Source organism: Cottoperca gobio, chromosome 4 (genome assembly GCF_900634415.1).
Source record: "Cottoperca gobio chromosome 4, fCotGob3.1, whole genome shotgun sequence".
Classification (NCBI taxonomy): domain Eukaryota; kingdom Metazoa; phylum Chordata; class Actinopteri; order Perciformes; family Bovichtidae; genus Cottoperca; species Cottoperca gobio.
The window spans coordinates 24691480-24708581 of record NC_041358.1 but is presented as its reverse complement, the minus strand read 5'-3'; the positions used below and the strand labels follow the sequence as shown (position 1 = coordinate 24708581).

The 17102-nt window shown below is 40.8% G+C and overlaps 1 protein-coding gene across 1 annotated transcript; it reads left to right on the top strand.

Moving 5' to 3' along the window:
* The first annotated feature begins 1853 nt into the window (after nt 1–1853).
* erich3 (glutamate-rich 3) lies at nt 1854–17034 on the top strand. Its single transcript, XM_029430306.1, has 15 exons — nt 1854–1902; nt 3818–3911; nt 4706–4831; nt 4940–5011; nt 5169–5297; nt 6798–6956; nt 7456–7665; nt 8058–8238; nt 8478–8664; nt 9388–9620; nt 9716–9856; nt 10176–10529; nt 11597–11729; nt 11818–12764; nt 13725–17034. The coding sequence occupies exons 1-15, from the start codon at nt 1883–1885 to the stop codon at nt 15899–15901; spliced, it is 5163 nt and encodes a 1720-aa protein (XP_029286166.1). The 5' UTR covers nt 1854–1882; the 3' UTR covers nt 15902–17034.
* Nucleotides 17035–17102: the final 68 nt, after the last annotated feature.

The following is a 17102-nucleotide window of genomic DNA, read 5'->3' as shown; positions in this document are numbered from 1 at the left end:
CACACACTAAAAGAAAATGTATGTTGCAAAAATAATTCTCCACATTTCCACAAGATGGCCTCAGAGGACCTGCAGCTTTAGCTCAACCTGCTGAACTGTGAATGTGAAGATGTGTTGTCATTGTGCAGGCTGGTCCATGGCTCGCACTTCATCATCTTTCAAATCAGCGGCTGCAGCAGTGATTTGATGTGATTCTTAGTGCAGTCAGTGAAACTATATATGTTTTTAAATGCACCATTTGTTTTGTCAAGACCCTCTAGTTTAATACAGTGACAATATATGGCACCAACATCTCTATTAGTACTCCCACACAGTTAGTTTACCAAAAGCACACACTCACACACACTCACACACACATTTGCGATTGCATTAATCAACACTACTGTGCACCTGTCATTACAGATCTCTTGGGATATTATAGCAGTCACCGTTCTGATTTTGCTTTTAACTACGGTCGCTTACAATATCTAAGACATGACTAATAATTATTGTTTTCATTTTTGTAATATATAAATATAGATATATGATTATGAGGATAAAGTTATTGTTTTTTCTAGTTTTTACTATTAGCATATATAAGTACAATTTTGAGTTAATTTCCATTTACTACTTTATACTTCTACTACAATGTATTTCAGATGGATAATTGTGCTTTTTACTCCACTAAATGTATCTGACAGCTGTAGTTAGTAGTTATTTTACAGATTAAGTTTAATATTTAAAAAACTTTGTCACGGTTCAGATATCTATGAGTTGTTAGCAGTTCAAGCTAAGATTTTTCCTCTTATGTCATAATAATATATCACTGACAGGGACCATTATTCTTCAGATCAAGTACTTTTACTCTGAGTACACTTTGCTGATAATACTTATTTGTACTTTTGATACTACAGGTGAATAGGGTAAACATTTAGCTAATAGATAACACCATAAAACTTAAAACTACAAGAAATATTATGATTAAATATGAAAATGAGGCATTATCTAATGCTGACTTTTGGTGAATGTAGAAATATACATGTGTAATGTGAATGTTTTCTTTCCACGAGTCTGAAAGAAGACAAGTTATGGAAGTAAAATAGGCGTTGTTAATAACAATGTTTTTGTAGTAAGTAAGTATTTTTTACATTGTACTCGTACTTTTACCGACGCGAAGGATCTGAGTTGTCGACTTCTTCCACCACTGTTTACTAGATTTATGGCATTTTATTGCACAAGTGAATCTAAAATATGTTGACAGGTTAGTATAGGCTCAGGTGATTAGAAATACAATGAAGCAAGCCGTCAAAAAACAAGTACTTCAGTGTGTACTAGGGTGTGTTATCGTGGTTAAATGTTTGTGAGACTCTCTATAAATTGTATATATATTATTATTTTTATATATTTATTATTATTATTTTAAAAACATTAAAATGTACAAAAAAAATTGACATAAATATACATAATGCTGATAGGTAAAACAATAAAACAAATTATTAGAATAAAAGTACACAGTATATGTTAAATATATCATGTTCAAAATGTGAATTTACTTTTTCACAATTAATTTTGACATTAGTTTATATAATCTTTCAATCCAGAAAGTAAGGTAATGTATACATTGGTAAAATAATAAAGTTCTGGGACTCTGTAAGTGGATCCTCATTGGCAGCATCGTCACGTGCTCTCCCATGGCAACCGGTGAGTGTCATCAGTTCCGCTCGCGGTGCTCCGACTGAACATTTACTGACACACTTCACAACATCTCTGCAGGATTAGTTCACTTTGCATCGGCCTTACAGCGAACACCACGTCCCCTCTTATCTCAAATATTATTGTGGTTGGTGGGTGGGCGGGAGGGGGGGGGGGGACATTTTTAAAGACACCGCGAGAGCTGAAAACCATGAATCACCTCAACCCAGGGTAGGTGTGCAGTTTTTATTTTTAAGATTGGGGATTAGTTATGTTTGTTTTACTCAATGTTGACTTTCTTATTGTTGTAGGTACTTAAAAACAATTTAACGAACTCATTAATAGATATATGTTATAGGGGTAAAACGTCAAGCAATATAGTCACTACAGAGAATTAACTACTTTTAATTGACTTTAAAATGCTATATAAATGATGCTAATGCTAAGTGCGTCACAAAACGACTCTTAGCTACTATTGCACAATTGTATGCGCGTGCAATGTTAGCTACAAAGTCACCAGTGAGACACAAGTTACTACTTTTAGGATATACTAATGTTACTTTAAGGTTAAGGCCCTGCTGTACTATTAAGTGCACCAAAAGCTAGTAAATTATTATTTAAAAGTTTTAAACTGCAGTGTTTAACTATGAACTACAAATGACACTGAGCAAGACAAGAAGAAACAAAGATGGAGAGTGAGGAAAACACTTTAAAATACATTTACTCTGTTACCAGGAGTGTAATGTAGATAAGTAACTTACATTTACTCAAGTAGGCTACTTCAGTAAAACATTTGAGGTGTTTTTAGTATTCATACTTCCACTGAAAATACAAATTCAATGACACTTTTTACTCTCACAGCTATAGTGCCTTTACATATTACATTAAAAATTATATTATTCTATTATATGAAGTAGTTAAAATGAGCTCCAACTCGAACTGCAACATTAAAGTAGTATAATACACTGATGGGGGTATAATAGTACTTTTACTTCTGATGCTTTAAATTCATTTTGGTGCTAATACTTAACTCTTAAGTGCATTTTAATGCAGGACTTTTGCTTGTAATGGAGAATTATTCTCGTGTAGAAATAAACTAAATTACTTTAATATTTTTATTTATTTCTTTTAGCAACAAGTTCACTTATTTTACTTTTTTTAATCCAGGTTTAATTGTGTTTTTGATTAGTTTAGAAACCCTGGAATAAACATATTACTAAACATGTACTAGAAGTACAATCATTAGCATTATAGTCACTACAGAGGCATAATTAAATACTTTTTGTTGACATATATGAGCATGCTAATCATAGGCTAGTGTACTAATATGCCAGATAATCCCAGATGTCTCCTAAAATAATTACTGGGTCGGAGAAAGTCATGTAAATAATGACATGTAATAGTTCAACCACCATGTTGAGGTTCAAAGAGAAATCTGCTGCCAAAGACAAACGAGCAATGTGCACAAAGAGGAGGCAGGCAGGGTTAAGTGTACCATCCCCTCTAATTCCTGTCCGTAACCAGACACCGGTAACAGACCCTTTAGTTAGATCCTGTTGTCTCGCACACAAATGCTGGAGGAAATCAAATCTGTGTTGGAAAAACACTTTCAGACGGGCCGGCTGCGGACGACCTGATGTCACATTAATGAGGACAAGAGACAACAACCGACAAACAAACATGGTGTTGTGCCCCACTACTACACCGCTTGATTGAGATTCTGGTGTTCTCGAGTTACTCCAGTGGAAGACACAATTAGAAGAAGAACACCTCCACTGGCTTCCTGTCTCCCAGTGGAGACAAAGCACATCACCAACTGTCTCCAACCCTCCCTCAGGTCTCCCTCAGGCTCCCTTCTCTCCACACCTAAGTCCAACCTTTGCATCCTCGGGGACAGAGCTTTCTCCAGGGCAGCTCCCAGGCTTCATGACATTAGAGCATTTTTCAATCCCGCCTCAAGACCCATCCCTTCATCCGTGCGTGTCTGAGCTGTTTGTGGTCTGTCCCACCACCGCTCCCTAGTGTAACATGACTTAGAGTTCTAGAAAAACACTATACAAATGTCATTTATTATTATTAAAGCCTTTATTTGAGAATGAAGTTTCTTTGGCTGGGATTAATTAAACGTCTCTTTTGTTTCTTTTAGTCTTATTTCAGCCTACAACAGTCTCACAGACAGACATCTGGCTGGATACTTCAGCAACACTCGGATCAGGAGACACCTGCAGAGAGCAGGACTGGTACGTCAACATGTCCTCACTGTTGTTGTTGGGAAGTTAACAACCGTAAGAAGTATTTACTTTCGACAGTAACAGAGAAATGTTGTTTTGATGAATGATTCTGACACTTTTAAGGCCAATAAATATGTGAACAGTTTATAGGCAACTAAAAATATCTGGAATTTAATCAAAAGGGATTTAGTATTCATCCCGACATAATTATATCCTGGCAGTGTGAAAGATTTGAAGCAGTTTTCAGGGAGACTACATTTACATAAAATACAACTGAATAGATGAATGAATGGCTGATAAGGATGTATGACCTCATTAAGTATAAATCCTGGCCATGACTTTGATCTTAATGATGATGATACAGTGAAAACTGGCCATTAAGTTGGTCTATCCTACTTCTGAGAGCTACCGATTTATCATTTAAGATATCCATACTTCCAACAGTGTGCGTCATTTCACAGCCTGTAATCACAGGGTATGTGTTGTCATATTTGAATAAGTATTGGCTATTATGTAGTTGCCATCACTCACATGAAAGCTGCATAAAACATTGTGTAAAAGCTGCAAGGAAATGTACTTACCTGGCAGATTTAAACACGTTAAACACTTGAAATCTTAAGTAATTAAGTCCTGAAGTACATGACATTACCTTTTCCAACCAAGTGCTGAAACCTTAAACGCTTTAGTGTTTGGATTTCATTACTGAAGCTGAGAAAATACAATCTGTTGGTGACCATAACGTTCATTTTCTTCCAGAATCCAAATTGTAGCCTGAACCCTGCTGAGATTATTGTTGTTTTCAGATCACCAGAAGTGGGCGTATTGTCCCAGACAAGGAGTACAGACACAAGGTGATCCAGAGAGCCCACCAGAGGCACGTCCGAGAATGTCTGGCCCAGGCTATTTTCCACAAGGTGCTGGAGATGGAGGTGGGAGGAACACAGTGTAGAGACAAAATAGTCAAAACACTGTCAGATGATTTGTGCTTCTCCTTGAATAATAAATGACGCTCGTTTGTTTCGGCCCCTCCCATACAGCGTGTCCATCAAATAGAGATCAAAAGGAAACTGGAGGAGTTTGCACGGAGGGAAAGAGTGCATAAGATCAAAGTAAATGATTCACATTTAAACGCTGCTTTGCTGCCCTATGTTGTAATCTAATGATAACATTATTAGCATGTAGCATAATTAGTAGATGATAGTTTACATTTAATATATAGCACACAAAAATATGGTAATAATATTAATGGATGGTCTTGTTTGGAAGGTGGATCGCTCGAAAAGATATGAAGAAGATATTATTCGTATCCTGTCTCCACGCCCACCCACGGGTGCCAGGGTCATCCGAAAACAGCACTCTGGGCCAGAGGGGGAACACTCTGAGTCGTCCGAGTCTGTGAGTCAAAACATCCATCTTGGTGCACAAGTAGATTGAGTCGATATTGATGGAACATCACATTTAATAAGTTGTCACCTGTGAATGATACAGGCACCTCTGTGACCAATCAGGAGCAACATAAACCTCTGGTGCATGCACCGATTCAAGTGCCTTTGAAATTCGACCTTTAATTATAGCATCTCCATCATGCAAAGAAGGTTTTTAAATGCCACGACATGGTGTGTGAGATATTATGTTTAAGACCTCAACCTTTAATTAAAAACCTTTATTAGGCCAATCAGTTGAAGATGGATCGGTCAATCAAGTGTGTGTTTTACAAGATAGAAATACGAGCTTTCATTTTAATTGTAGTGCCCTCATTAGTACCATTTTTCAAAATACATCATGCTTCAAACTTTGGTTAAAAGTGGACAGCTGTTAGCACAGTTCGCCTGTAACAAGGTAACAAAATCAGCCGACGTCCATATAACTCCTTCCAACAAAAGGCAGCGGAATAACTCTTTCCGTTCTTACCTTTCACAATAAAAGCCCTAAACATTACTGTGTAACTGTTTACTCAATAATATAGCTTACAGTAGTATAAGCTATACGACATTTCACCTCAGACAGACGGCCAGAAGCTGCTCTGGGTTAAAAGGAAGTTGGTCCTCTGCTTGCACAAATTTGCATCGCTGCCGGTATGAATAGTTCATATGAGTATTTTTGATTTGTCACGTCCCCGGTGTGTAAAGGTCTTCTCATCCTACATCATTGTGCGCGCAGACAAAAGTGTTTTAAATGAAGGAGTGGGATTTGAAGTGTGTTATCTTGGAAGCATGAAAAGTCACAGACCTCGGATGCCAGAGTAAATAGAGTTGTTAATCCTGCCCTTGATCTCTGTGTTCACCCTGTGAAATCTCTCTCGTCTTTAGTCTGCAAACATCTCACACTTCCGCAGGTACAGGCTTGTTTGAAATAAATCAACAGTGAAAAGTTGGGGGGGGGGGGAAATGTCAAGGCACTAATTTGCATTTGCTAAATCCAATTGTCATTTTTCACGAGTTGAAATAGTTTACGATTTATAAAAGAAAGGGGAATAAAGCAGCACGCAGAGATGGTGTGCAAAAACCAATATACATATATTATGAAAATGTATCAGGTCAGGAAACAGTTCCTCACATTATGTTTATATATGTTTTTATTATATGTATTATGCTCAACCAATAAATCAAACACAGTTCTTTCTCTCAGGACTTTCTTGAATTCACAGCCTTGTATTCACTGCTACACACACACACACACACACACACACTGTATGTTACCGGTTTCCACAGCGATACATAAACAGTGTTTGTAATTAGCAGAATGCTGACTGTGTGTGTGTGTGTGTGTGTGTGTGTGTGTGTGTGTGTGTGTGTGTGTGTGTGTGTGTGTGTGTGTGTGTGTGTGTGTGTGTGTGTGTGTGTGTGTGTGTGTGTGTGTGTGTGTGTGTGTGTGTGTGTGTTACGGGTGCTGCAGCCGGGCTCGTCTCGACCCAACACGGCTCCAGGGAAGATGCAGAGGCCGGTGCGTCTGAAGCCGATCCACAGTAACAGCACCACCGCTTCGCTCAGACGCAGCTCCCCTTACAGACCCCTCGAGTCCTCCAATGAGAACGACCAGACGTTCAACTGCACTGTGAGACTGCGACACATGAGACTCATCCATTCATTCACCCATTCATGTGCCTACCTGTATAGAGAGGGTGCAGGGGAGTTAGACGGATACAAGCATATTTATTTTTGATACAAAACTCATGTGTCAATACTAATAATGAAAATTACATTTATTATGTTACTTCTAAAAACAGTTTTGGCTGCGTTCACACTGCAAATCAGATTTGTTTTTGTTGCTCATATGTCAATTTTTTGCAATGCAACCTCAGTCTGTCAGTCTTTTGTCTGTTGCACATGCAGCTCAGTTCAGGACCAGTTCACACTGGAATCTGATATTGGCCACATTTAAAAAAAAAACAATGAACAGCCAAACAAAGAAAATCAGAATTGAGCGCTGACGGAGGTTTGCAGTGTGAACGTAGCCTCCAATAAGCTTGTGTCTGTTGCACATGCACAGACATTAACCTGCTGCAACAACAGCAAACACTGAACTCCTTTCACTTCATTAACTTCTCTCCCAGATGGACAAGGAGTCCCGGAGACGTCTGACCACAACAGAGCCCTCCCGTGGCATCTCACCCTACTGCCTCCCAGTCATCAACAACTTTGTCACCCCAGTGCCTCCAACCACAAAGAGGAAAGAGAGAGGGGTAAAGGTCACTCCCAGCGGCACGCTCAGAGGCCGCAGACTGCGTCCTACCACCGCCTCCAGCGCAGCTGACGTCAATGAGGTCTTTATCTCTCGTTATTCCCTGGCAAACAAAACCTTCCACAACAAGTTGCAGCCCCTTTGGATTAATTAGGAACAGCAATTAAAATGAGTTGCATTGATTTTTACAAGACCTTCCAACAAGAGGTTATTTTGTGTGTCTTTCATCTGTATGTCTAAACTTTGTATAAATGCAATTACAGAACAGAATAGAGCATTTTATATTCCTTCATCTCTAACAAATCAACTCAAATCAAAAGTATTCATTTAATTGTCGACCGTGTCCATAAATTGCTTTTATTTATCATTAAAGAGATAGAATAAACTCAATCCAGCCCTAGATAACACCTACCTGTGATCAGTCACATCACATTTGGGACCAGAACATAAATAACCCCCTTTTTTCCCATCCAGGAACCCCCCATGCTGAGGAGCTATGTGCTCCAGAGCAGAGTGTGTGTGAACATGATGTACTTTGGCAAAACAGTGCATCTCTCCCACGACCTGAGCGACATGAGGGATGAGGTCAAAGTGTTTCAGCAACACTGTGGAGGAGAGAACCTGTGTGTTTACAAGGGCAAGCTCTGCGAGGGAGGTCAGTGTGAGGATCTGTGTGTTTGTTCGATAAGGGAGGGAGGTCATGTAGATAACGTACAACTGCCTTTGAGCAAACAAAATAACTCTTAAGGGGTCACACAGTTTTTAGAATAACTTTAAATGTAGTTATTTATGTAGCTTTAATTTAGTCTCACAGGATTTAAGATGGATTAGGGTCTGTAACACCTTCTTGCAAATGTTCCTACCTCTCATCTACATCCTCAATCTTTCCCTCAGAGACTTTCCAGTTCATTTCAAGGCGACACAGAGGTTTCCCCTTCAGCTTGACCTTCTTCCTGAACGGGCTGCAGGTGGAGCGGCTGAGCTCCTGCTGCGAGTTCAAACACAGGAAGGGCCCCAGACTCGGCGGCCGGCACGGACACTTTGGTTTCTGCGGTGTAGAGGGAGCCTCTCCCTGCTACAAGTAAGGTCTGCTTCTAAAAGACATACTGTGTCTTTAAAGCAAACTCCACTGTCTTCTTGTGGAGAACTACTGAAAAAAGTTGTGTAAAGCTTTTTGTAGTCCAAAAAAAAAGAATGAGAAAAAGTGATCTTACCAGACCTCTGTAGCGTGCTCTGCTTGAGGCGAGCAGCTCAAAGCTACATGAGCCGCAACTAATAAAACACACCTAAAACTCCGGCTGAACTTTCAGCGGTTGAGTTGCATTGTGGGTAATGTAGGCGCCAGATTTTGACATGGAAGAAGAATGTGTTGACTAAAAAAAGAGCGCTTTTCTAAAAAAAACTAAACCATTGCGAGTCAGACAATGTTATACTCTTATGAAGACGAAATACGCTTATTCACTTTCTTGTCAAGAGTTACATGAGAAGATTGATACATCAGCAGTTAGCTTAGCACAAACACTTGAAACGTGCTAGTCTGGCTGTGCTAATAGTAACAAAAATCCACATACTGGCACTTCTGGAGCTCACTAATTAACGGGGGGTTATGTGCCGGCATATTTCATAGTGACCTCACAGTGACGACACTTTACTGTGCCCACCCTACAAATGAATCCTAATGTTGCTCCTTGTCTACTCGCCAACTGTTGGCTTACAACCTCAACATATTACTTTGATGATAGTCAAAATATCAACTTATTCCTCTAAACTGACTTCATACAGTGTATCCTTTTCATTGTTTCAGGTGCATTATAGCAATGGGTTTGGACAAGAAGCCCACTCCTCCACCGAAGAGGGTGAAAGAGGATGGCGGGAGAGAGGAGTCAGTCAGCAGCCCAAAGGATGCTCCTGAGATGGAGACAGAGAGGACCGGAGACGACGCTGCAGCCCACTCTGAGTGTGAAACCAGCCGACCTCAGGACATGGAGACTGAAGTCAAAGAAGAAACAGCAGCTGAGGAGGACAAAGTCAGAGACGGTATAGTGGCTGAAACATCTAAGTGCAAACATCTAAACATGACATCGCATATCTTTTCTATACAGTGTGCATCAACTTCTGCATATCTTCCTCAGATTATGAGGAAGACTTTGAAGCAGATGATGAGGGCCCTGCAGAAGATGCAGAGGCAAAAGAAAAGAAATCCCCTTCTTCATCCGGTGAAACTGAAAGACAGATTAAAGAGAGAGACTCCGACTCTGAAGACGACGAGGACGGTGGGTGAAAACTCTCGTTTGAACACATCTTTCAAGAACTGCATGAGAAGCAAAACAGAAAAACTCTGTCATGTTCAGAGGGCATTCAAACAGGAATTCCTGCTGATCTATGGAGCCTGGATTTCAATGAAATGCTGAACTTCATACATGCAAACTACAATGTTTCATCTATAAACCAGCAGACCATCTTTTGAAAGGTTTAAAGATGTATTTCTCTTCTTTAAGGGGAACAGCTGCTTATATTTATTTACAGTATAAATTAGAAGTTGCTTTTTCTTTTCTGTTAAAGAATTTAAAATGCTTCCTCTTTCTTGCTCAGAGGACATAAAGTCTCGTTCAGGCTCCAGCTCCTCAGGCAGCGACCGGGACGAGAGTGATGCCGAAGCCACCAGAGAGGACGAGAAAGCAGAGCAACCTAAAGAGGTCGATCACGAGGAAACTGCTGTTCTACCAGACGGAAAGAAAGATGAACCGCATCCAGAAGAAGCCGCTGCAACTGAGGCCGAGCCGGCTGCGCGTAAACACTCGGACATACAGGACAGTGCGGGGGACAGCACAGAGGTAGAAGTCTGTGACACCAGCGTCCTTTCAGGGAATAAACAGAGTGACGACACTTCAGGAGACAAAGAGGTGGAGAAAGATGAGAGCAGGCAGGAGGATGAACAGGAGAGGGGTGAGTATAAACCAACAAATGATTGAGAAAATGGATCAGTCCATCTTGTATGGAGGTTTTTCCACTATTATCACAGCCAGGCCTGTACATACAGTAACCCAGCCCTGACGACAGCTCAATAACTATCACAGTATTGTCGTTTTGTGTTATATAAAGTAACATTATGACATTTGTGTGAAAATGTGATAGTGGAAAAATAACTTGTGTGTTCTCTTCTTGTGTTTGTGTGATGGTTTTCTGTCTGATCCACTTTTTAATGTCAAAGTTCAGTTTTATTCAAGATTAGTTTCAAGATGTGTTTTTGGTTTTTACTCAATTCATTTGTCTTGAAGCTTTACTATGTTGTTTTTGTTAAAGCAAAAATGATGTGAAATACGTAAACATTTCAAAAATATAGCTCGGACAACAAAGGGGGAAACCTGCGGAGGGTGCAAATGCAATCAGAGAAGCGGCCACTGACACTACATGATAATACATATATTTTCATTCTGTACACACTTTAAGTACCAGAGTTTAAAAATGTGCGGCTCTATTAATATAGAGTACCAAACCAAATCTACTTTTACATTGCTAGCAGCGTTTTCTTTTCCTAATGTCTGTAAATATCTAACCTATGTTTAGAAAATGTGACGTTACTGAAACCAGAATTGTAGATTTTCTACATCCGTTTGCACAAAACACTTTTGTGCCAAAGTTGAGTGACTTTGTTTCTTTAAAAAAAAAGATCTGGAGTTTCAAATTCACATCTTAAAATAGGTATTTTAAGACATTGTGTTTTCATTTTGGTTGTGTACTGAACCATGCTTGTTTCTGTGTTTCTGTGCATGTGTATTATCATTTTGCATGTTATGTTTGCACCTGGAAAGATTAAAGACATTCTTTTGTTTATGGCTGTTTGTTTCTTCATTGGCTCAGTTTTCTCATTTGCATTGTTCAAACATATCTTTATGTATTGCCTTATAACTTTAGGACATCATTTGCCACCATGAGTGGCTCACAAAGGTTTATCCTTAGCTTTCTTAAACGTGACTTTATATCACCGTATGTGTCCCGTTTTCTCTCCCAAGCCAAATCTGTGCAGGAGAAGCTGGCAGAGGCCATACTGAAGGAGTCCCAGTGCAGCTCTGAGCCCGAAATGAGCGACACCAGCACTGAGGAAGAGGAGGAGTCCACAGATAAAGTCTCTCAACGGGACAGCGACGGGTACCAGAATTACATTTTAATTCAAATGAATCAGCAAGCTACACTTTTACACGATCCATTGTTTCCTAAACAATCTCCCTGTTGTATTTGCAGATGCAGTGAAATCTGTGACATTCACAGAACAGAAAGAGATTGTAGAGGAGATGAAATGTGAGCAAGGTGTTGTTGAAGCTGAAGTTGCACAAGAGACGTCTGAACCGAAACAACAGGAGGACGAAGCTGAACAGGAGCCCCACGAGAACAGTGATGGTACTAAAGGGGAAAAGGTCAAAATAGAAGAGGAGGATGAAAAGGCTGCATCAGTTGAAGACAAAAACACAGCAGAGAATGATAAATCAGAGGAAACAGAAGATACAGGTCGGCCTCCTTTATCTGAAGAGGAAATGGCTGAGGACGACAAGACGTCAGAACCTCAAGAAGATGCTGAAGCTGAATCCGCTTATGTCGAGGCTGCGGAGAAAGACAAAGAAAACAAGGAGAAAAGTGCAGCGGAGGCCGACGAGATGGGGGCAAAGAGCAGCGAGGAGGATGAGTCATCAGTATCAGAGCCAAATAAAAAGACTGATGAGACAGCCGCGGCAGATAATGCAGAGGCGGAGGCGATGACAGCGAGCGAGACAATGGAGATGAAAGCAGAGCCCTCAGAGGAGCGAGAGGCCCTCAGCTATGAAGAGGCGCCTGTAACCGACACAGAGAAGAGGCAGCAGGGAGACAGCGAGGACGGAGACGCAGCGTCAGAGACAGAAGTCACAGCAGAGCATTCAAGCAGCTCGTTACAGCGGAGCGGAGACGCCGCAAAAGATGAAAGCAGCAAAGACGATATTAAAGAAGAGGAAGTGTCAGTACTAGAGGATAGTAAGGATGACGATCAACAAGAAACGGCTGATCTGGGAGAGAAGCAGACAGAAAAATCATCCGTGGAAATAGATGATAAGTTAGAAGAGAAATGTGAAGAGGAAGAAAAGCAAACGCATCCAGATGAAATAACTGGAGGAGAGAATAGAGAGGAAAGTGAAAAGGAGAATAATGAGAGTAAGACACAAGAAGAGGAGAATATTGAGAGTAATATAGAAGAGGAGAATAATGAGAGTAAGATAGAAGAAGAGGAGAATATTGAGAGTAAGACAGAAGAAGAGAAGAATATTGAGAGTAAGACAGAAGAAGAGAAGAATAATGAGAGTAAGACAGAAGAAGAGAAGAATATTGAGAGTAAGACAGAAGAAGAGGAGAATATTGAGAGTAAGATAGAAGAAGAGGAGAATATTGAGAGTAAGATAGAAGAAGAGGAGAATATTGAGAGTAAGATAGAAGAAGAGAAGAATAATGAGAGTAAGACAGAAGAAGAGAAGAATATTGAGAGTAAGACAGAAGAAGAGGAGAATATTGAGAGTAAGATAGAAGAAGAGGAGAATATTGAGAGTAAGATAGAAGAAGAGGAGAATAATGAGAGTAAGATAGAAGAAGAGGAGAATAATGAGAGTAAGATAGAAGAAGAGGAGAATATTGAGAGTAAGACAGAAGAAGAGGAGAATATTGAGAGTAAGATAGAAGAAGAGGAGAATATTGAGAGTAAAATAGAAGAAGAGGAGAATATTGAGAGTAAGACAGAAGAAAAGGAGAATATTGAGAGTAAGACAGAAGAAGAGGAGAATATTGAGAGTAAGACAGAAGAAGAGGAGAATAATAAGAGGAAGATAGACGAAGAGGAGAGTAATGAGAGTAAGATAGAAGAGGAGAATAATGAGAGTAAGATAGAAGAAGAGGAGAATAATGAGAGTAAGATAGAAGAAGAGGAGAATAATGAGAGTAAGACAGAAGAAGAGGAGAATATTGAGAGTAAGACAGAAGAAGAGGAGAATATTGAGAGTAAGACAGAAGAAGAGGAGAATAATAAGAGGAAGATAGACGAAGAGGAGAGTAATGAGAGTAAGATAGAAGAGGAGAATAATGAGAGTAAGATAGAAGAAGAGGAGAATAATGAGAGTAAGACAGAAGAAGAGGAGAATAATGAGAGTAAGACAGAAGAAAGGAGAGAACATGAGGAAAACATTTCAGATGTGACTAAAAGTGACTCAAACACTGAAGGGAAGGCAAACAAAGAACAAGCAGAGAAATCCCACAGTGACGAAGATGAAGTCGCAAATGAAGAGAAGGCAGACGATTCAGAAGACACAGAGAGAGACGAAGATCGTGAATGTGTCAAGAATAAAAATGTCGAGGAAGAATCTGAGGAAAAGGGAGCTGATAAAACTAATGAGGGGGAAGATATACACACAGCTGCTGATGAAGAATCTGAAGAGGGAAAAGTTGTAACTGATAAGACTGCAGACGGAGAAGACACTTCTGAAATTAAAGAGGCATCTGAGAAAAGTGCAGAAGCAGACTTGGATGAAGATGATGTGAAAGTATCTGATGAAAATGAGGAAGTCGCCGGCGGTGAAGCAGAAAATGTAGCACATGAGTCTGAAACGGCGGAAGAGACGCCAAACAGCGTGATGGAGGCTGAAGATGTAAAGAAAGAAACTGAAGAAGGAAGTCACAACAGTGAAAAGGGAGAAGTTGATGTTGAAAACGGAGAGATTTCTACCAGAGCTGAGAGAGAGGTTCAAACTGAGGGCGGACATGAGGTGAAAACAGCAGCGAAAAGCGAAGACGAGAGAAACACAGAGGAGCCTTCACCTTCAGAAGACGAGAGCACAAAGATGAAAGAAGTAACTGTTGAGACTGAAGACGGTGCTGAAAAACATGAAGATGACAAAGTCGACGAGGCTCCCGACGCTGATGTGGTACAAAGTGAGGTCGAGGGAGGAGATGAAAAGCAAGATGAATCCACTGAGCTCGGAAAGAAAGAGGAATCTAAATCAGATGACAGACGGGACGGGGATGAAACAAAACAAGATGAAAGTGGCAACTTATCTGACAACAGAGATTCAGATTTGATGAAGAAGAGCGATAACGTGCAGATTAATGTCAGCGAGGTGACGGCTGCTTCTCCGACACCTACTGCTGCGGATTCAGACGATACAGCTCACAAGTTAGACGAGTCCAAGACTGACGAACGCCGACACGCCGATGACAATGCTGCGGCTGAGCTCTCTGGTGCCGATGGAGAAAACGAAGCAGACACGGAGGAGGCGAGCAAGGCCTCAGAGGAGGGAGCGAGCGTGCTGCTCAAACCCCAAACACAGCTCACACTCAACAATGATAACGCAGAAGAGAGCGCTGCAGTCAAAGAACCTCCAGAGGCCTTAGTGAGAGAAGACAACACAGATCTGGTCACAAACTGGGTAAACATGCATCAAACATCAAAGTTCTTTGAGACGTTCGTTGAACCTTTAGAAGACTTGAAGGAACCGACTTCAGACGCTCAAGTATCCGACTCTAACGAAGAAGCGGCACAATCAGAGCTGCCGAGATCAGAGAGTCCACTTAAGATGTCTGAAAACGCAGAACAAGAGCGCAAGCCGGGAGATTTAAGTGAGGCAAAGGACAAAAGCAAAGAGGAAGCTCCGTCTTCAGCTCACTCCGATGATGCGCAGGAGGAAGACACACAAGCGGAGCAGGAGACCGAGGTGAAAGACTTGATCGCAAAACCAGAGAGTGAACAAAATGATAAAGAGTCCGTGAAAGGGCAAGACACGAGGTCAGAGGAACACATAGGAAGCAGCGGCTCTCTGGACGAAGGACAAGAAGGTTTAATGCAGGAGAACTCTGAGCAAACCGACATTTCCAAAACTGAAGTGGAAAGCATTGCAGGTACTCCTCATTCAGTAACCAGCGGCAGAGCTGACAGTGTCTCTGAGGAGAAAGATCTTCGACCTTCATCCAACACAGAAGAGCAGCGCAAGCATTCGACGAGTCCAGAAGGGCTCTCCGCAGAAGAAACATGGGAACAAAGTGCCGAACAAAGTCGAGAAGTGACGGAAATAACTGATTTCACGACGTCCAAGTCGGACGATGGGAGCCAGGAGGAGTCCCACCGTGGAGACATCCAACTCAAACCGTCAAACGCGAGCGTCAACGGAGACAAAAGAGACGTGCAGCTGATCCACGACATCAAACACACGCTCAGTAAAGACCGGCTCAGCACTTTCTCCGTGGATGAAACGATGTTCAGTCGAAGTTCATATCCTCTGCTGACCGCCGCGAGGACAGAGAGCGGACATTAGAGCAGCTTCACGTCAGAGTGGCACCGAGGTACAGTGATGCTTCACTTGTTTAGTTTTTCGTTTATGAGAAAACATATTTAATAAAAGAAAACAAGCACTTAGACAATCAGATGGCTACATTGAGACATATGTGGTGATGTACAAGTGAATACAAGATTATTTTATAGTTAAAATGATTTCTGACTTTTAATAAAAGTCCTCGGTCGTGGTTTGCAAGAACTGTGATTGTGAGTTAAAAAACTTTACTAACACATGGGTGACGAACGAGTCTTCTTCAGGATACAAAGTCTTTATCCACGTGTTAATAAAAGGTTTTTACATTACAATCAGAGTGCCTAGGATGCTTTTCAGACTGCCAAGGACTTCCATCACAAGTAAGCTTGAAGCGCTCCTCATTTTGTACGACTAACGTCACCAACTTCGACCCCGTGCAGCGCTCCCACTTCTCCCTTCACGACATGATTTCAGATTTGACGGAGGCCCTCAAGTGTCTCGTGGTTTCTGTGTTTACATTACAATGGCTTCTTAAATAGTCTTCATCCTTCAGTTACCAGAAAGAAGAAGCTTCATGATGAGTTTTGACTGCTGCATAAAATGTTTACAATGGAGCATCTCTTCCTTTTGTTGCTAACAAAGGGGCGTAGTGTGTGTGTGAGGTATCAAGTGCAGCTGCTATCACTTATTCCCTGTAAACAGATACTCGTCCACTCACGCTCACAAATGATTGAATAATTTATAGTCGTTGGACTCCCACAGCTTAGTTTGTCCCAAGTACGCTTTACATTTCCACTGATGTTTCAGTACTTCAGCGCGATCGGAGATCTGTAATTGCGTGTTCAGTGCTTTGACATAGTGATATGTTTAGACGCTAACAGATAGCTCATCATTAGGCTACGAACTAGTCGAATAAAACAGGTGAAATGTCAAATCGACACCGGGTTGTGTCAATACTGCTGCTAACACTACCTCTTATTTAAAAAGAAATATTTATTTGCATTGCCTTTTCACCTTGTTGTTTATGGCTCGTGTGGGTTTGTGAGGCTCCATCTTTTTATTATTAGTATTTATTTATCTGTCAGTGACTGAGCGCTTGTGTGATTTGGCCACTTGAAAAATAAAAACAATGCGATGGATCGTGACTTTCTGCTCGTTTCTTTACTTGAATGAAGACGTGTGAACGTTGAATTAATGCACACATTGA